This window comes from Panulirus ornatus, chromosome 55, assembly GCF_036320965.1.
Source record: "Panulirus ornatus isolate Po-2019 chromosome 55, ASM3632096v1, whole genome shotgun sequence".
NCBI lineage: Eukaryota > Metazoa > Arthropoda > Malacostraca > Decapoda > Palinuridae > Panulirus > Panulirus ornatus.
Genome location: NC_092278.1, coordinates 24,966,432 through 24,988,357, shown reverse-complemented (window position 1 = coordinate 24,988,357; position 21,926 = coordinate 24,966,432). Strand labels below are relative to the sequence as shown.

General features: G+C 41.1%; 2 protein-coding genes across 2 annotated transcripts in view; one reads left to right on the top strand and one right to left on the bottom strand.

Moving 5' to 3' along the window:
- Uba2 (Ubiquitin-like activating enzyme 2) overlaps positions 1 to 7,830 on the bottom strand; it is a 40,312-nt gene extending 32,482 nt beyond the window's left edge. Inside the window, exons 1-3 of the mRNA XM_071693235.1 lie at positions 7,544 to 7,830; positions 5,384 to 5,538; positions 1,701 to 1,854 (exon numbers count right to left, since the gene is read on the bottom strand). Coding sequence (XP_071549336.1) covers positions 1,701 to 1,854; positions 5,384 to 5,538; positions 7,544 to 7,687 — 453 coding nt within the window. The 5' untranslated portion in view covers positions 7,688 to 7,830. The remainder of the gene's footprint in view (positions 1 to 1,700; positions 1,855 to 5,383; positions 5,539 to 7,543) is intronic.
- A 4,764-nt stretch (positions 7,831 to 12,594) lies between these two features.
- b (glutamate decarboxylase-like protein black) overlaps positions 12,595 to 21,926 on the top strand; it is a 32,917-nt gene continuing 23,585 nt past the window's right edge. Inside the window, exon 1 of the mRNA XM_071693239.1 lies at positions 12,595 to 12,624. The gene's annotated coding sequence lies outside the window, so the exon portion shown is untranslated. The remainder of the gene's footprint in view (positions 12,625 to 21,926) is intronic.

The following is a 21,926-nucleotide window of genomic DNA, read 5'->3' as shown; positions in this document are numbered from 1 at the left end:
AAAAAAAAAAAAAAATATATTTTCTTGTCTTTGCATCGTATTTACTGAGTATGTATCTTTAATTGAGAGCATTATTATATATTTTCCATGATTATTTCAAGTATAGAAGTGTTTCAATATCTCATCTTTCAGTTTTGAAAGAAAAAGTTTTTGGAGCTAAAAAATACCCTGAACTATTACCTTGAATTTTTGGCATTTTTCTCAGAAAAATGGATTTCCTTCAAGACCTCATTATAATTAGTATTTTTCATACTGAATACAAATCTGGTTTTGAAATAACGTTTAGTCATCTTTATGACATTCAATTGAGCTCTTAAATGAAGTAAATTTCAAAATATTTTATGCTCCTTTTCGTCATATTTCCTGGGAATGTGTAAGTAACCGGGAGCATTATGATATATTTTCCATGATTATTTCAAGTATAGAAGTGTTTGAATATTTTACATTTCAATTTTAGAAGAAAAAGTTTTTGGAGCCAAAAAATACCCTGAAGTGTTACCTTGAATTTTTGGCATTTTTCTCAGAAAATGGATTTTCTTCAAAACCTCATTATAATTAGTATTTTTCATACTGAATACAAATCTGGATTTAAAATGATGTTTAGTCATCTTTATGGCATTCAATTGAGCTCTTAATTGAAGTGAATTTCAAAATATTTTATGCTCCTTTTCGTCATATTTCCTGGGGTTGTATCAGTAACCAAGAGCATTATTATATATTTTCCATGATTATTTCATGTATAGAAGTGTTTCAATATCTTATCTTTCAATTTTGAAAGAAAAAGTTTTTGGAGCTAAAAAATACCCTGAACTATTACCTTGATTTTTTGGCATTTTTCTCAGAAAAATGGATTTCCTTCAAAACCTCATTATAATTAGTATTTTTCATACTGAATGCAAATCTAGTTTTAAAATAGCGTTTAGTCATCTTTGTGACATTCAATTGAGCTCTTAAATGAACTGAATTTCAAAATAATTTATGCTCCTTTTCATCATATTTCCTTGGGATGTATCAGTAACCGAGAGCATTATGATATATTTTCCATGATTATTTCAAGTATAGAAGTGTTTGAATATTTTATATTTCAATTTTGGAAGAAAAAGTTTTTAGAGCCAAAAACTTTCTCAGAAAAATGGATTTCCTTCAAAACCTCATTATAATTAGTATTTTTCATACTGAATACAAATCTGGATTTAAAATAATGTTTACTCATCTTTATGGCATTCAATTGAGCTTTTAAATGAAGTGAATTTCAAAATATTTTATGCTCCTTTTCGTCATATATCCTGGGGATGTATCAGTAACCAAGAGCATTATTATATATTTTCCATGATTATTTTAAGTATAGAGGTGTATAGAAGTATCCCTGGGGATAGGGGAGAAAGAATACTTCCCATGTATTCCCTGCGTGTCGTAGAAGGCGACTAAAAGGGGAAGGAGCGGGGGGCTGGAAATCCTCCCCTCTCGTTTTTTTTTAATTTTCCAAAAGAAGGAACAGAGAACGAGGCCAGGTGAGGACATTCCCCCAGAGGCCCAGCCCCCCGTCCCCAACGTTATTTATGGTGACACTTATAGGATCCAGATATGAAATATGTATATATGGAGATTCTACATGAGCCACGATACTGTAAAGTAATACGTGTGAACATGATGTGGAATGAGATAACATACTTCAAAGAATGGCAACTACTTTTACTCACTGTAACTTGCCCCAGATACCCAGCTGTCCCACTCTCAACCAAAGGAATTCCTGCTGCCAAACACATTCGGTTAACATGGTTCCGTGCAGCTCTGTTATCCAGTGCATTCATTACTAGTGTGAACTTTTGGTAAAATGGCACTCCATATGTGGGCCTGAAAGACAGATATGGATCAGAATTATTTCAATCAAGCACCTTTCAAAACTCTCTACACTTATCTACACCATCTTCTACTAACTCTTTATCTACTGCACACTAATTGACTACATCCACTTTTTCATCTCACTTCAGCTAACATTTTTTTCAATCTCAGAGGAATTATACAAACAAACTGCTTTTTTCATTGAAGAAATTAACTTTTACAAACACTCATTCGTAAATATATCTAAGGAATTAGAGGGCACTGTTCATAATGTGACTTAAATAATGTAGTGGACATGAGCAAGCAGCTCGATCTTGATGATATGTTGCTTGATTCTCATTCTCAAGGGCTCTCCAATCATGAACTGACTGAAATGGAGACCAAAAGGGTGCAGTGGAATACAAATTAATACAGAGGAATTCAAACAGTAACAGACCAATGGGTCCCTTCGAAGCCATGTGTGACACTGGAAAAGATGTGAAATTACATATCAGTGTGCTAAGAGTAGAAGTACATTCACATTCAAAATAGAAAAAAATTATAAACTTTTCATGTAGCTGAGGTGCCTCAGTCATGAATTTGAAGCAAAATGTTTATCAAGTCTATGCTTAAACATATATGTGGTACCACTTTCAACTACACTAACTGGTAAATCATTCCATGTGTTAACAATTTTATTGAATAAAAAGTATTTTGCCTCATTCAAGGTAAACTGTTTGCCCATGAGTTTGTAACCATTACTACAAATGAAATCAGACAAATCAATCCCTATGTAAGTCATTGGATCAAGATTATTGAAGCCTTTGATAATCTTTAATAACTATCAGATCACCCCTTAACCTTCTCTTTTTTTAACTTAATAATCTAAGTCATTTAGTTGGCTCTGAAAGGATTTGTTCTCAGTCTGCAAATCATCATGGTGGCATCTCTCTGTACTCTCTCCATTCTGTCAATGTCTTTCCTCCAGTAGGATGACCAAAACTGAACACAATATTCAGAATGGGGAGGCACAAGTGACTTAAAGACTAATGATACTTTCCCTGGATTTACATTTGATAGCTTACCCAAAAATCCAAGAATTTTGTTCCCTTTTTTAAAATTTGGCAGATTTTGCTACTCTTGCTGACCAGCAGTGCAGGCAATGGGGAAAGTTACTCTAAATTAATTCATCACTGATCACTTGTACTAAACTTTCCTATCCCTTCATACTTGTTAATGAGATCCTCATTTGTAGTTAGAGCTAAACCTAATAAATTCTCATTGCACATAAGTATATCAACTAAATGTATTGGGGCACTATCAAGCAGATTTAGGTAAAGCCCATGCCCCAGGCTACTGGAAAGGGATTCTTCCCACATAGATAATGGTATGTTAAAATCTCCTAAAATGACTGGATCATTTTCACCCATAATTTCTGCTATCTGATCATACAGTCTTTTGTCTACCCCTGGCATTTGTGCTGGTGGTCTAAAAACTAATCAAACTGTTAATTCATTTTGAAACTTTTCTCTGATTTCTACAGAAATGAAGTCAATTATGTCTAAAAATAAAATTTTCCAGCAGATAATTCTGATATGCTTTAACAATGAGCAAGACACCACTGCCTAATGTATTTCTCCTTTCACTGTCAAATACAGTGTATCCAGAAATGGTGTATTTGGTGAGGAAATCTGTTTCTAAAATAATATAATGATGATGTCACTGACGTTCCACCATTCAAGAAGTTCTCAACTATGGATTTAGTGGAAGCCTTCAGGTATGTAGAGGCTAGGATGTAGCTATTTTTGAAGAAAAAAACCCTAACATCTCAAGATTTACAGAAGGGGGTTCAGTAATTCTCTAACCTGTTACATAGAAATCTACTGTGAAATGAAGGCTACTGCCCAGTCTTCCCCCTGAAAGGTATTTCAGGAAGACTGAAAGGAAGCCACAGTCAATCCCATCAACCTCTTCACCAAGGGAGCCAGAACGAACTCCATCAACCTCTTCAACAAGGACACCACAGTTAATCCTACAAACTTCAACAAGAGAGCAAGAGCCAATCCCATTAACCTCTTCAGCAAGGGAAGCAGAACCAATGCCATCAAGGTCTTCAACAACATGTGCCACAGCCAATCCCATTAACCTCTTTACCAAGGGAACCATGACCAAATTCCATCACCAACTTCAACAAGGGAGACAGAACCAACTCCATTCACTTCTTCATCAGGGAGCCAGAACTAACCATCAATCGCTTCAACAAGGGAGCCAGAGCAAACTTCATCAAGGGAGTCAAAAACCATCTCCATCAACCTCTTCATCAAGGAAGCCATAATCAACTTCATCAACCTCTTCACCAACGAAGCAAAAATCAATTCCATCAACCTCTTCATCAAGGAAGCCACAGCCAACCCCATGTGAACCAGAGCCATCCTCATCTGTTTACAGAGCATCTTCAATTCAAGCATCCACTTCTAGGTACAACTCCTTCTGCAAAGACCAGCATCAGCACTCATGGCAATTACATATGTATTTTTTCAATAAAAGTTCCTTAATCTGATGTTTTATTAACTACATTAATTTCAGAATAAAATAGTCATTATATTATTACATATTACAGGTAGGTATAGTAATGTACTCTGATTTCTTGCAAATTTTCAATTCAGTATTTCTTTATATTTTACAAGATATGAACATTTACAACTCACAAACAGGGTCCAGAATGAAACCCATTCATAAGCTGAAGTGGCTAAAGGGTGCAAGCTGCAGCCTGAGATTAATGTTGATAAAGAGACTTATTTGGAAACATGAAGAGCAGAACTCACTACACAATGGGCAGAGTGAAAAAAAATTTCTCAAGTTCCATCACACTTTAATTGCAATGAAAGGGAGAAGTCAGTAAGTCAGTTGGAGTTTTAGCCTTCCAAGACCCTACCTTCACTACAATCCTGACATCAATGGCCTTCAAGTCACAAGTAGTTCACAACAATGACATATGACTTTAATATACCCTTATGGATAGAATCAAAAGGTGTACCCTTGACCTCACTGGCCTTGAACTGATCCTTACAGGTCAGGTTAAATGTATCTTTACTACAACTGTGAAACCACCACCTTTTAACCAGGTCAAAGGCTATCGTCATTACGTCCTCAACATGCAATGGGACCAGTCAAAGGCCTTCTACGCTGCACTCTTAACTTCACAAACTACTAACCCAATATCACTCGCCTTCAATATGACCCTCATGGAACAGGTCAAATGCACCTTCAAAATGGTTCAGGTTAGGCTGCTGAGTTGGAAAGAATGAAAATAAGAAACAGAGCAAAATTGCAGTTTCTCTTCAATGGATGGAAGACATATGAATTAAATAACTAAAACACTAAGATCAAAATAAACAACTATGTGTACTTTACGTTTAACTATCGTAACCTGGACAGTGTTCCCCATAATTCAAATGTTCACTTTGCCTACATTCTTTTTCATAACATCATTGAAGAGCAATAATACTTTTTTAGCTGTGACCCTAACAACTGTGCAACAATTAGTCCTGGTGCAACTCACTTTGTGATGGAATCATGATATGCAGTTATTTTAGCTTTAGGGTTGAACCTGAGAGCAGATTCCCGTGCCACTTCTGATTTGCTGCGCCCAACATGTTGCTTTTGGAACAAGAACTGACGATTTAAGTTGCTCACATCAATGGTATCTAGATCGATCTGCAAATAAAAATAAGGATCAGTGCAAAACACTTAAGCTTATGTGAACAAAACATAAGAGAAGGGTTATACATGTACCATTATGATCAGAAAAGAGGAAATTATATATATATAATGCATAAGGAATATTTGTTTGCATACTGACTTCTACACATCTCCATGTATGTTCCTACCCCATCAGGCTGAAACCTGTCATCCTGCCATTTCAATTTCCATTCTACTTATCTATTGACCGATTTTCATTAAACTCCCATTCTACAGGACTAATAGGGGAATGCATGATTTGACAGAAGCTGAATTTTGTTACTACTTTCCAACACTTTCCAAGGAAGAATAATACATGAAACATTAACAACTGTAATGGAAACACCTTCCTATTATTATAAATGCTGATGAGGGTAACCAGCTGAGGCTGAAGGTGTTCAGGGAATAATAAAGACTACTCTGAATCAGGAAATGGCTCATGTTACTTGAATCAAATCTGGTCAGCAATGGGGTATGCATAAAGTGCAAGCTAGCAAGCTACTCTCTACATGTTTATTATGCTAGATTATTTTCAGCCACGCTGAGATATTTCCTGAACATCTTAGGATGTGCAAAACTGATAGCACTCTTACCTGTTATGACTCGGGAAAAAAAAAATCACCAAAATTACTGGTCCCAATCGACAGCCAGGTCCCACAGACCTCCCATTGGTTTCCTGAATGCTTCATATGCCCGGCTTTAGCTTCTTATTCTTTTTTATGTTGAAGGTTCCAGTCACAGACAAAATTCAATATCAAGGCTAGGCCTTCATGGAATATAGAGATAATCATGAAATGGAAAAAGGGAAAGTACCTACAAATTTTGGATGAAGTGAAAGACCTGTCTTTTGAAATGTGTCAGGTCATAGTTATTGGGAAAGACTTGAGAAGGTAGAGTTCCAAAGCTCTGTATGTAGGGAAAGAAGCAGGTATCAAAATGGCCCACCCTTGATCTGCCAATGGCCACACAATAATGCACTGCAGCAGCTTGCCAAGCATTGCATGGTCTAGCTAGTCGTGGGGGCACACAAGCAGTCAGCTCTTAGGAGCACAAACCAAAGTAATACCTACAGAAGAGGGAAAGTGAACCAACACTGCGGCATAGGGCAAGAGGGTCAAGTTCAAGTTTGGAAGTTAGCCTGAGAGAGTTTATAAGTTGGACCGCTTTCGATTTAACTCCGTTAAGTAAGCATACAGAGATAGAACCACAACAAATGTGAGAGCAGTACTCAATCTAGGAAAGAATCAATCCCCTGTATAAACTAAGCAACTGTTCAGAAGAGAAGTATCATCAAAACAGGGGACCAAGTTTCTCTGAGGCAGATTTAGCTATTCCTGTAATGTGGGGCTACCAAGAAAGATTGGAAGCTACAATAGTACCAAGTATGTTCATCGACTCAAAGGGTGGAATTACAGAACCGTCAAAGGAGAGACGAGAGTTGAGTTTTGAATAGAGAGATAGGTAAAAATTGGGTCTTGGATGTCCAAAACGGTATAATACCTATCACTCAATTCTACATTTTCTCTATCCCTCATGATCCTACCAATAACAAGTTTTAATATCGACATATGGGTTAAAAGGTCAGTAAAGCAAAATTCTATGCACTATCATCATTCCTTAGAGCAACAACAAAGATGCATTTACAAAAAAAACTAAGATATGAAATATTTATAAGTGTCGTCTCTTAAACTTGGGTTTTACCTGTAGTTCCAGTTTTATTTTCAAAAGTTTACCTTATTGACTTGTTCAGTTTGCTATTTTGCGTAAACCACGCATCAACAACGTAAACAAGTGAAACCCACTACATAACACATATCCTCGTATGTAAATCTTATCAAATATTACAATACAATAATGTGATAATGTCACACGACATAGGTCCACCTTCAAGAGCAAAATCACTATAAACAAGATTTATATACACAAAATTCCGGGCCGGGGTCACGATCGGCCATGGCCGCCCATTATCATCACCACTCACCACCTCAATATCCTCAAACCCCGTCAACACGAGGTTTTTCAGCAGCTCACACCCGATCCCGCCCGCGCCTACAACCAGTAGTTTGCACGACTTAATGGAGTTCCGCAGATCCTCCTGAAATATTCCTGCAACGTGAGTAGCCATTGCTTCTGTGATCCAAGCGGTTACAATCCGACAGTTTGTTGTGGTTCATCTGGCGGCTTGCGTTCCAGACGGCATGACGGATTCATCCGGATCCCTTGTGACGTCATCAATACCTCGTGATAGCCTCACCCACTGTCCACAAACTTGACACTTTACCTGATCATGACATCACATCAAGATTTTTGTCTTGCGATTAATCTGTAACTAGAAGGACGAACAAATACACATGTATCCTTTAAACTTTACCTGTAAAATATCAAAACAAAACAATTTAACATCAAAAGATACAGTAATTCATATGGACAGTTTTCAGGCGTTTATAATGCTTGATTTTGACTAATGTCATCAAAAATCCCATCTACACCCAATTGTATATAAGCTCATTTCTTTTAAGGACATTCATTATCAATAACCTTTCAACACATGTAATCTCTCATATCACATCTAGGAAACTTAAATATGGCTCACTTCACAACAACGTGAATTAAAACTCAACAAAACTACATTGCAAAATAAATATATATCCAGACACAGGAAGTAGTCTAGTCAAATAGCAACATAAATCCATATCAATCTCCGAGTACCCGTAAAAGGACTTGCAATGACATAAGACAAATTTTCAAACCAACTTTCAGGTATTAGTATTATTCTCCATACTGAAACATTACCTTCAGGCATTATGCCATAATGACATCGTTACCATAACCATCTTAATATTATCCACATTTCTCTTTATACATTCTGCAATATAGCGAAATATAGGCGGGTGTAATGTGATTTATGCGATTTCATTCTATCGCACGCATAAATATGGTTGAGATTCACTTATGTCGTACAGTAATATTACATGATACTTGACCTAAGTAAGTACGTTTAGCAAAACCAATGGGAAGATATTTCAAATATCAGATTGCAATGAAAAAGTGGACTGAAGCTGTTTCTCTCTATAATGAACACTAAATCACTAAAGTATCTTTGAGTAGCAATCAATTCACCCAATCAATAACGCAAAAATTCATTAATTAGAGGAATGATATATTCCAACACGATATCCCCATGTGGGGAGCTGAAATTGTTTTATGTGAAGTACCACAAAGAACTAAATTGAAAGGTAGCCTCAATATTGTGTGAAAAGAAATATATCAAATCAGAGTGTGAGGAGAGTTGGGTCAGGAACTTTGTGCATAAGTGTAATGTAAAATGATCGGAAACATAAAAGAAAACTGCAAACATATCTGAACATAGTCTATACATGGGGAAAGGACAAGCTAATGGAATGTAACGCACAAAATATTTCCAATGATAATTAATAGGACTCTTTAACATTTTATAGAAGTCTCCACACACAGGGCCAATAAGGAGGCCCAAAGCGTGAAAAACACGTCAAGGATGTAGGAATTATCACAAATATTTATTTATGATGGAAAAAGAACATCGATAGGATGGTATTATCAAGCAAAATAAAGATATATAATGAGCACTTTCATAACGAGAGACTGGGTCAATGATGAAAATGTGATGTTAACAAATAGGAAGCAAGACTAAGTTCTGTTGCTTTGTAGAATTTCTAGTTAAGGACAAGAAATAATGAGCAAGTTAGAACAAATCTAGAAACGTTTCAGTCAAAACTGATGAGCGACTACAAATGAACTGTTATGACAGTTGGAAAGTGTTCAATGTATACAGTCAGGTGGAGACCATGGTGACACACACACACACACACACACACACAAGGATGGAAAGCACAGTAAAGACGATTTTCGTGTGTAGTAATACCTGGTAAGAAGTGTGTAGTGATACCTGGTAACACAAGAATAATGTATCATAAAGAAATGTATAAGTCAAGCAAAACGAATGGGGAGATTATTTCACGTAATACGAGAATAGATACCAAGTTAATAACTAATTGGTCAAACTAAATGAAGTGGCTGAGGTCACTCCCTGGCAAACAAGAGACAGGTCATCATGGGAAGGGTATACGTGGGGTCAGGGTGCAGTGGCAGTGGTCAGTTAGGCGAGCACGACTGGTTCCACCATGACTTAACATGTGGGACACCAGCGGACCCTACCTGCAGTAGACATTAACCTTCCCTGAGCTATACTGAAATTCAGACTACAACACATGCTACTAACGAACACACACTGTCAACACAAACTGTTGACATACATACGACGCATAGCAGTCAAACTCTTGTTACTTACCAGATCTCAATATGTCATGTATTGCAGGGTACCACAAGCAGGCAGCCATGGCATCTCTCTGAGGGATTCTAATCTTCCAAAACTGGACCGGTCAACTATTTCAGGTTCTGAAACTGAATCACGTAAGATGTGTTGACTTTGTGGATGGTCATCTTATCCACATTTACTTATACTTTCAAATATATTTTGAATATTACTTTTCAAAGATTATCAAAAATTGAATAAGTTTATTGTACTGTACAAAGGTTCTTCCTATATAGACTCATATATTACACCAGTATACACACCAGACTCATATATTACACCAGTATACACACCAGACTCATATATTACACCAGTATACACACCAGACTCATATATTACACCAGTTAATGATACACACCAGACTCATATATTACACCAGTTAATGATACACACCAGACTCATATATTACACCAGTATACACACCAGACTCATATATTACACCAGTATACACACCAGACTCATATATTACACCAGTTAAACATTTGTACGTTTCTCTCACGGAAAGAATAGTCCACACAAACTGATGTGAGAACTTGACAGGAAGTAACCTGGTTACAAGAACAAAAATAAAACTAAGAGAACAAGAAGAACCATAATGTATGAGGCAGTGGAGAGAAGGGAGTGCACAACCCACGTTACAGAGACCTCTGGGTCACTACGGAAGAAGAAACCGTCAGCAGCGCCAGGGGGTGGCAGGGGGGCGGCAGGGGGCGGCAGGGGGTGGCAGGGGGGTGGCAGGGGGGCGGCAGGGGGTGGCAGGGGGCGGCAGGGGGTGGCAGGGGGTGGCAGGGGGGCGGCAGGGGGTGGCAGGGGGGCGGCAGGGGGTGGCAGGGGGGCGGCAGGGGGTGGCAGGGGGTGGCAGGGGGTGATGAAAACCTAAACAATGGAGATAAGGAAACAACTCACGTGGAGAGATGTTGAATGAAAGACTTACACACATGAGGATAAGAACAGTGTGTATATATATATATATATATATATATATATATATATATATATATATATATATATATATATATGGAATAGTGGTTCCAACAATGTTGTATGGTTGCGAGGCGTGGGCTATGGATAGAGTTGTGCGCAGGAGGATGGATGTGCTGGAAATGAGATGTTTGAGGACAATGTGTGGTGTGAGGTGGTTTGATCGAGTAAGTAACGTAAGGGTGAGAGAGATGTGTGGAAATAAAAAGAGCGTGGTTGAGAGAGCAGAAGAGGGTGTTTTGAAATGGTTTGGGCACATGGAGAGAATGAGTGAGGAAAGGTTGGCCAAGAGGATATATGTGTCGGAGGTGGAGGGAACGAGGAGAAGAGGGAGACCAAATTGGAGGTGGAAAGATGGAGTGAAAAAGATTTTGTGTGATCGGGGCCTGAACTTGCAGGAGGGTGAAAGGAGGGCAAGGAATAGAGTGAATTGGAGCAATGTGGTATACCGGGGTTGACGTGCTGTCAGTGGATTGAATCAAGACATGTGAAGCGTCTGGGGTAAACCATGGAAAGCTGTGTAGGTATGTATATTTGCGTGTGTGGACGTATGTATATACATGTGTATGGGGGGGGGGGGTTGGGCCATTTCTTTCGTCTGTTTCCTTGCGCTACCTCGCAAACGCGGGAGACAGCGACAAAGTATAAAAAAAAAAAAAAAAAAAAAAAAATATATATATATATATATATATATATATATATATATATATATATATATATATATGTATATATCTTTCTTTCATACTATTCGCCATTTCCCACATTAGCGAGGTAGCGTTACGAACAGAGGACTGGGCCTTTGAGGGAATATCCTCACCTGGCCCCCTTCTCTGTTCCTTCTTTTGGGAAAAAAAAAAAATGAGAGGGGAGGATTTCCAGCCCCCCGCTCCCTTCCCTTTTAGTCGCCTTCTACGACACGCAGGGAATACGTGGGAAGTATTCTTTCTCCCCTATCCCCTATATATATTAGACGACGTGAAAAAGTATAGTTTCCACGTTTAGAGTCATTACATGGTGTTAAGGACGACTGTATGATCCTCGAGCACAACACTTGGTAGGATGACCTGGCATAAGACACGACCCCCCCCCCCCCACTGTGCATGACGTCATAACCAATCATCTTCCTTTCAGAACACGTTGTCAGCACGTGTTCCTCGTTTACGACACAACAGAACCATACATTTTTTTTTTCTCACGTCATACTGTAAGACTGTTGTCTGCGTTGACGCGAGGCTACATAATATTCTCGACGTTCTGGTCATCCATGTAAGCAGAGGCGGCCCACATCCGGTCATCTCCAGCATTACATCATCCCTCTTAAGATGTAACAGTCGGTTATCCAACACTTATTCAACTGTTCATGGAACAAAGGCCTACAAAAGGCCAATGATTGTCAATGTATTGCGTAAACTTTTGGTAGGCGGATGACGTCTGATTGGTCCACAATACTGGCAAAAGCCGGTGTCCGATTACCTTCTGGTGATTCTGTTAGGAAAAGCAATATTTCATTTTCCTCGATTTTCATAATATTCATAACACTGGAATGAACATGATGCATTTTATCTACAGAATGACATTTCGAAAAGAATAATATTAAACTTAAAAGTGATAAAGAAACCTGTGTAATAGGAAACAGAAGACCTTCGTCGTGTTCGAACGCAACCCTGCAAGGTTATTTATAACAGGTGTGGGCGGGAAACGGCAGTAGTTCAGCTTCACTCAACTAACAGGTAAGGTCACTGATATCATTTTTTTTCTACTTCTATTTCGTAATTAAAGAACTGCAGGTAAGTTGACTGACATCATTTTTATTTCGTAATCAGAAGACTGTATTCATGTTCATCAGATATAAGTATACATATGGTAATCAATGACAATGTGTATCCAAATACTCTTTATCTCAGAAAAAAAGATTTATTACATGAACCTAGAAATCTCTCTACCTCCCCATGCAAAAATAACAAATGAACAAATAATCGCATATACTTCATCAGACTGGCCAAACACCTGATCGTTTTAGCGAGATAACTAATACTGACAGAAGGAAGTTTTCATAATCTTTGTAATGTTAATAATTAAGATGTTGATATACTTAAACTGATGAATGAACCACGAATCCTTCTAAACAATCCACGAGGGAGAAAAACACTATTTTGCCGACAATATCCTGAGGAAGACACACACACAGAGGAAGGAGCCGGTAACAGGACACATGAGACACACTGCACTACAAGAATTTTCAGTCGTCTTTTACGGAAGGAAAACCACGATTCTCACGAGTATAGGAAGATAACTTTATTAGATCTTACCCTACGTATTTCTTACTGAACAGTACAACCTCTCGGGCACGGAACAAAACTCTGGCATTTCAAATCGGTAAATTATTATTAATGTCTTGCCTTCTGTAATCTAAGAAAAGCGATGCCACTTACACACACACACACACACATATATATGATATATCCGTCATTTCCCGTATTAGCGAGGTAACATCAATAACATTCAACTGAGCCTTCGAAGGAAAATCCTCACGTGGCTCCCTTCTGTTCCTTTCTTCCGAAAAGTAAAACAGAAGGGGTTGGATTTCCAGCCCTGCTCCCACCTCTTGTAGTTACCTTCTACGACACGCAGGGAATACGTGGGAAGTATTCTTTCTCACATCCCCAGAGCAAACAACAATTGACTCACTTCCCAGGCCCTCTCATCCCCAACAGACTGCATACTCGCCCCTCTCTCCAAAACTCTTACATTTACCGCCCTAACCACCTCATCCATAAACAAATAAAACAACCACGGTGACATCACACACCCCAGCTATAGATTAAACTTATGTTGGACCCACTCACTCTCCTCTCTTCCTACTCGTACACATGCCTTACACCCTTGATAAAACTTTTCACTGCTTCAAGCAGCTTACCTTCAACACCATATACTCTAAGACCTTCCACAAGGCATCTACAACTTTATTACATGCCTTCTCCAGATCCATAAATGCCAAGTACAAATCCCTCTGTTTCTCTCGGTATTTCTCACACACATTCTTCAAAGCAAACACCTGATCCACACATCCTCTCCCACTTCTGATACCACACTGCTGCTCCCCAAGTTGATGCCCTGTACATGCCTCTACTCTCTCAATCATTCGTCACCAGTCAGTTGCACTCCTTTTCTGTAAGTAGCTCCCAAACGCCTGTCTTTTTTTACCTTTCAAAGGAACTTACTTCATCATCCCACCACTCTATCTTTTTTAATCTGCCCACCTCCCACCTTTCGCATGCCACATGCATCTCTTGCATATGCCGGCCTTGCTTCCCTAAAAGACCTTCCATTCCTCACTGAGCCACTCTCCCTGCTTCACGTACTCTTTCCTTGTGCCATTCCACATTTTCTTCAGGTATTTCTTGACATGAGTCTTTCCCAAGTCCACACACCACTCTCTTCTCACACACATCCGGTTTCTCTATTCCGGAAACCTCTCCAGATCTTCACGCTCGTGTGTCCACAAATGATCTTTTAAGTAATGATACAACAGACTGTCAACTTAGTGGACCACTCGCCTTCATCAACAATTGAAGTTACTGTTGAAAGATAATGACTCTCATCACGAGGTGTTCATCATTGTCTCCTTCATTACCATGTATTATGTTCAACCTTACCAACACACGCAAGCCAAACTTGCCTGCAAGATTCGGTGGACTCAGTCACTTGCAAGTTATCATATATTATGGTCAATGTCTTCATTAAACCCACTCACTGACTCATAATGCATCAACTAACATGAACAATATAGACTTAACTAACATGAACAATACTGACTGGACCAATGCTACTTCAGTACTGACTGGACCAATGCTACTTCAGTACTGACTGGACCAATGCTACTTCAGTACTGACTGGACCAATGCTACTTCATTACTGACTGGACCAATGCTACTTCAGTACTGACTGGACCAATGCTACTTCAGTACTGACTGGACCAGTGCTCCTTCAGTACTGACTGGACCAATGCTACTTCAGTACTGACTGGACCAATGCTACTTCAGTACTGACTGGACCAATGCTACTTCAGTACTGACTGGACCAATGCTACTTCAGTACTGACTGGACCAATGCTACTTCAGTACTGACTGGACCAATGCTACTTTGTTAAAACCTGTCTTTCCGATCAAGAAAAGTATAGTAGAATAATTTCATGTCAAACATACAGTAAGGCGTATTAGTGTATAAACTTGTTAGCTTTGTTGCGTCAAATTCTGTACAGCGTTTACTGTGTGATGATGAGGGTGCAGTACTGTGTGATGATGACGGTGCAGTACTGTGTGATGATGACGGTGCAGTACTGTGTGATGATGACGGTGCAGTACTGTGTGATGATGACGGTGCAGTACTGTGTGATGATGACGGTGCAGTACTGTGTGATGATGACGGTGCAGTACTGTGTGATGATGAGGGTGCAGTACTGTGTAATGAGGGTGCAGTACTGTGTGATGATGACGGTGCAGTACTGTGTGATGATGAGGGTGCAGTACTGTGTGATGATGACGGTGCAGTACTGTGTGATGAGGGTGCAGTACTGTGTGATGATGAGGGTGCAGTACTGTGTGATGATGAGGGTGCAGTACTGTGTGATGAGGGTGCAGTACTGTGTGATGATGACGGTGCAGTACTGTGTGATGATGAGGGTGCAGTACTGTGTGATGAGGGTGCAGTACTGTGTGATGATGACGGTGCAGTACTGTGTGATGATGAGGGTGCAGTACTGTGTGATGAGGGTGCAGTACTGTGTGATGATGACGGTGCAGTACTGTGTGATGATGAGGGTGCAGTACTGTGTGATGAGGGTGCAGTACTGTGTGATGATGACGGTGCAGTACTGTGTGATGAGGGTGCAGTACTGTATGATGATGAGGGTGCAGTACTGTGTGATGATGACGGTGCAGTACTGTGTGATGATGACGGTGCAGTACTGTGTGATGAGGGTGCAGTACTGTGTGATGATGACGGTGCAGTACTGTGTGATGATGAGGGTGCAGTACTGTGTGATGATGACGGTGCAGTACTGTGTGATGATGAGGGTGCAGTACTGTGTGATGATGAGGGTGCAGTACTGTGTGATGATGACGGTGCAGTACTGTGTGATGATGACGGTGCAGTACTGTGTGATGATGAGGGTGCAGTACTGTGTGATGATGAGGGTGCAGTACTGTGTGATGATGAGGGTGCAGTACTGTGTGATGATGACGGTGCAGTACTGTGTGATGAGGGTGCAGTACTGTGTGATGATGAGGGTGCAGTACTGTGTGATGAGGGTGCAGTACTGTATGATGATGAGGGTGCAGTACTGTGTGATGATGAGGGTGCAGTACTGTGTGATGATGAGGGTGCAGTACTGTGTGATGATGAGGGTGCAGTACTGTGTGATGATGAGGGTGCAGTACTGTGTGATGATGAGGGTGCAGTACTGTGTGATGATGAGGGTGCAGTACTGTGTGATGATGACGGTGCAGTACTGTGTGATGATGACGGTGCAGTACTGTGTGATGATGACGGTGCAGTACTGTGTGATGATGACGGTGCAGTACTGTGTGATGATGACGGTGCAGTACTGTGTGATGATGAGGGTGCAGTACTGTGTGATGATGAGGGTGCAGTACTGTGTGATGAGGGTGCAGTACTGTGTGATGATGACGGTGCAGTACTGTATGATGATGAGGGTGCAGTACTGTGTGATGATGAGGGTGCAGTACTGTGTGATGACGGTGCAGTACTGTGTGATGATGAGGGTGCAGTACTGTGTGATGATGAGGGTGCAGTACTGTGTGATGATGACGGTGCAGTACTGTGTGATGATGAGGGTGCAGTACTGTGTGATGATGACGGTGCAGTACTGTGTGATGATGACGGTGCAGTACTGTGTGATGATGAGGGTGCAGTACTGTGTGATGATGAGGGTGCAGTACTGTGTGATGATGACGGTGCAGTACTGTGTGATGATGACGGTGCAGTACTGTGTGATGATGACGGTGCAGTACTGTGTGATGATGAGGGTGCAGTACTGTGTGATGAGGGTGCAGTACTGTGTGATGATGAGGGTGCAGTACTGTGTGATGATGACGGTGCAGTACTGTGTGATGAGGGTGCAGTACTGTGTGATGAGGGTGCAGTACTGTGTGATGACGGTGCAGTACTGTGTGATGATGACGGTGCAGTACTGTGTGATGAGGGTGCAGTACTGTGTGATGAGGGTGCAGTACTGTGTGATGACGGTGCAGTACTGTGTGATGAGGGTGCAGTACTGTGTGATGATGACGGTGCAGTACTGTGTGATGAGGGTGCAGTACTGTGTGATGACGGTGCAGTACTGTGTGATGACGGTGCAGTACTGTGTGATGATGAGGGTGCAGTACTGTGTGATGATGAGGGTGCAGTACTGTGTGATGATGACGGTGCAGTACTGTATGATGATGAGGGTGCAGTACTGTGTGATGAGGGTGCAGTACTGTGTGATGATGAGGGTGCAGTACTGTGTGATGAGGGTGCAGTACTGTGTGATGATGAGGGTGCAGTACTGTGTGATGATGAGGGTGCAGTACTGTGTGATGAGGGTGCAGTACAATCACATGACAGTTTCCGTACCAACATCGGAAGCTTGACATATTTTGATGACAGAGTGGCAGATGTAGGATACTTTGGTCGGAGCGGTGTGCAAAGAGAGAGGGTCAGGGAGAATGGTATGGTTAAGAGAGAAGAGGTAGTGAGTGAAAGCTCTGCGGAAGATGAAATCCGGCAAGGCGGCGGGTTTGGATGGTATTTAAGTAGAATTTATCAAAAAAAAGGGCGTGACTGTTGTCGACTGGTTGGTAAGGATATTCACTGCATGTATGGATCATGGTGAAGTGCCTAAGGATTGAAAGAATGCACGCACAGTGCCATTGTACAAAGGCAAAGGGGATAAAGGTGAGTATTCGAATTACAGAGGCATAAGTTTGTTGAGTATTCTTGGGAAGTTATATGGGAAGGCATAGATTTAAAGGGTAAAGACATGTACAGAACATCAAACTGGGAAGCAGTGTGGTTTCAGAAGTGGTAGAGGATGTGTGGATCAGGTGTTTGCTTTGAAGAATGTGTGTGAGAAATACCGAGAGAAACAGAGGGATTTGTATGTAGCATTTATGGATCAGGAGAAGGTATATGATTGGGTTGATAGAGATGCTTTGTGGAACGTCTTAAGATTATATGGTGTGGGAGGTAAGTTGCTCGAAGCAGTGAAAATTTTTAACCAAGGATGTAAGGCATGTGTACGAGTAGGAAGAGAGGAAAAGTGACGGGTTCCCAGTGAATGTCGGTCTGTGGCAGGGGTGTGTGATGTCCACATGATTGCTTAATTTGTTTATGGATGGAGTGGTTAGAGAGGTAAAAGGAAGAGTTTTGGAGAGATGGGCGAGTATGGTGTCTGTTGTGGATGAGAGGGCCTGGGAAGTGAATCAGTTGTTGTTCCCCGATGATACAGCTCTAATGACTGATTCGAGGGAGAAACTGCAGAAGTTGGTGAGTGAGTTTGGGAAAGTGTGTGAAAGGAGAAAGCTGAGAGTAAATGTGAATAAGAGCAAGGTTATTAGGTTCACTAGGGTTGAGGGAAAAGTTAACTGGGATGTAAGTTTTAATGGAGAACAATTGGAGGAAGTGAAGTGTTTTAGATATCTGGGAGTGGACTTAGCAACGAATGGAACCATATAAGCGGAAGTGAGTCAGGGTGGGGGAGGGGGCAAAGGTTCTGGGAGCGTTAAAGGATGTGTGGAAGGCAAGAACGTTATCTCGGAGAGCAAAAATGGGTATGTTTGAAGGAATAGTGGTTCCTACATGGTTGCGAGGCATGGGCTATAGATAGAATTGTGCAGAGGAGGGTGGATGTGTTGGAAATGAGATGTTTGAGGAAAATAAGTAGTGTAAGGTGGTTTGATCAAGTAATGAAAGGGTAAGAGAGATGTGTGGTAATAAAAAAAAAGTGGCTGAGAGAGCGGAAGAGGATATGTTGAAATGGTTTGGATACATGGAGAGAATGAGTGAGAAAAGATTGACAAAGAGGATATATGTGTCAGAGATGGAGGGAAGAATGAGAAGCGGGAGACCAAATTGGAGGTGGAAAGATGGAGTAAAAAAGATTTTGAGCGATCGGGCCCTGAACATACAGAAGGGTGAAAGGCCTGCAAAGGATAGTGAACTGGAACGACGTGGTATACCGGGGTCGAGGTGCTGTCAATTGATTCAACTAGGGCATGTGAAGCGTCTGGGGTAAACCATGGAAAGGTCCGTGGGGACTGGATGTGGAAAGGGAGCTGTGGTTTCGGTGCATTACACATGACAGCTAGAGACTGAGTGTGAACGAATGTGGCCACTTTTTTTTTTTTTTTTTTTTGTCATTCCTGGCGCTTCCTCGCTGGAGGGTGGGGGATGCTATTTCTTGTGTGGCGGGGTGGCGACGGACATGGATGAAGGCAAGTGTGAATATGTACATGTGCACATATGTATATGTCTGTGTATGTATATGTATGTATACGTTGAAAGGTATATGTATGTATATAATCGTGTATGGGGGTTTATGTATATACATGTGTACGTGGGAGGTTTGGGCCATTCCCCGTCTGTTTTCTTGCGCTACCTCGTTGAAGCGGGAGACGGCGATCAAGCGTAATGAATGAAATGAATAAATGAATATACATATCATGCAAACCTCAAAAGGGGTGAGAGATGGGTGCTGGAAATCCTTCACTTCTGTTTTACTTTTCTAAAAGAAGGAAGAGAGAAGGGGGCCAAGTGAGGATTATCCCTCTAAGGCTCAGTCCTCTGTTCTTACGCTACCTCGCTAACACGGGAAATGGGGCACACACACACACATATGTATATATATGCTACCAGATTCGAGTTCTCGAGGTTACACTGCAAGTGAAAAATCATCTTGATTGAGGATGTGGTTTTGGGAGTACAGTCTCGTTATAGAACTACATAATTCAAAATAAAACGTCAGGATGGTATGTGTCTTACTCATCGTCGAAGATTCTCCTCAAAACGTGTCATATCATCACTGTTCCTCACTGCTCTGCTGGTATGTTGAATAACGACTGTGTGAGCTTTATAACGCACTTCAACAATGGAAATAATTTCCTTTATTCTCCAGTTTCAACTCATTAAACAAAATTGGCTTTGTTTGAGTGCAGTGTTTTCTATGAGGTTATGTTACTACTGTGTTTACTATGAATTATAAACCATAGAACACAGTCATAACATTATATATGTTGTGATTAGGTTATGGGTCGGGGTGTTGTTGGGGCCAGTGTCACAACCTCTCTGGCTGTGGGAGGTGGGACTGATGTCATGAGACAGGGAGATCGTGTCGTGTGTGGCAGTAATGCCTGCTTCACGTGCACTTCAGACATGACACAATGATCGTCTTCACAGCAAGAACACACGTTCCCCTGCGCTCCATTAAGGCCAGTTGTAACATGATACCTACACGTAGTTTCTTGACTGTGAAAACTCGACAATAACTATCGTCCTATTCATAAACACAGCCTCGTAACGGCTCTCTCAGCAACTACTTACAAACATGGCGAGAATTTTCACCCTGGCCTCTGTTGTGTTGCAGGTCAGACGGCCGTCGTGCCTTCCCAGGGGAAATCACCCTCAATCTCTGCCTCTCTCACCAGAAGCTTGACACACAACACACCCAGTAATACCAACACCACTAAACCTAATCCCTCACAAACTGGGTAGTGACAGACCAGAAGTGGTGTTGCTGCTGATGCATCAATAACTGGCCATCAACACTCTGCTAACCTGACGTCCCATAAACTGGTTCAAATCTTCAAGATAAATAGTGTGATGGAAGGTGATGCTCCTTTCTCTCTCTCACTATGGTTCCATGAACGGGATCAGCAGACACCATGCTGCCTGAGACTCAGGCTCGGCTGTGTGCAGTCTGGCCACCTTCCTCATACTGAATAAGATCAGATGTAAACATGACTAACACAGACTCCTGCCAGACCCGACCAACACAAGTCAGTTCAGAGATGACACCAACTGAACATTACAGAAGGCGTAAGAAATTCTTCCATAACAACGTTCCTCCTCATGGACTACAAATATATCCTAAACCTTCCGGTAGTCGACCAGTTCCATGTCTTAATGCATGATCCACTCACTCTCGTGCAAGGTTTACAAACAGTTTATTGCAGTCACGGCTGCCCAATCACCTTTCACATGTTTCTTACAATGTGACTTGTACATCCCTCACTGACACCTTGATACTGGGCTGGGACATCCCAGGGTCGGGACGCTTAGGGCATCCCAGGACAAAGTTAGTGCCAGGAGGGCTGGGACATCCCAGGACGGGGTTGGTCCTGAAGGGTCGTACGGTCGTATCCAACGACCATTCTGTCGTGTTCAAGGGTCGTACTGTGGTACACAACGACCGTACCGTTGTGCTCAAGGGTCGTACCGTGATACACAACGACCATTCTGTCGTATTCAAGGGTCGTACCGTGTTACCCAACGACCGTACCGTCGTGCTCAAGGGTCGTACCGTGGTTCACAACGACCGTACCGTTGTGCTCAAGGGTCGTACCGTGGTTCACAACGACCGTACCGTCGTGCTCAAGGGTCGTACCGTGGTTCACAACGACCGTACCGTTGTGCTCAAGGGTTGTACCGTCGTACTCAAGGGTCGTCTTGTGGTAAACAGGATTTATAATATCTTCCTTAAAGGTAAAAACAAAAATATAAACATCAACAGTTATTAAAGTGAGACCTCAAACAGTGTTTTCCCTTGTCATGTAGTAACCGCCAGTAAATAACTATACAAATAACAACTTTATCAATACATTATTTGATGTACCAACTATAAATTAGTTACCCTCTCATGTAGTACGTTTTCTACTTTACAATCGTCACTCAACGATATAAAGAAAACTATTAACGAAAAACGTGGCATGTTACCTGCTGAATTTCGTTCATTCATTGATCTCTAAGTTTTTCT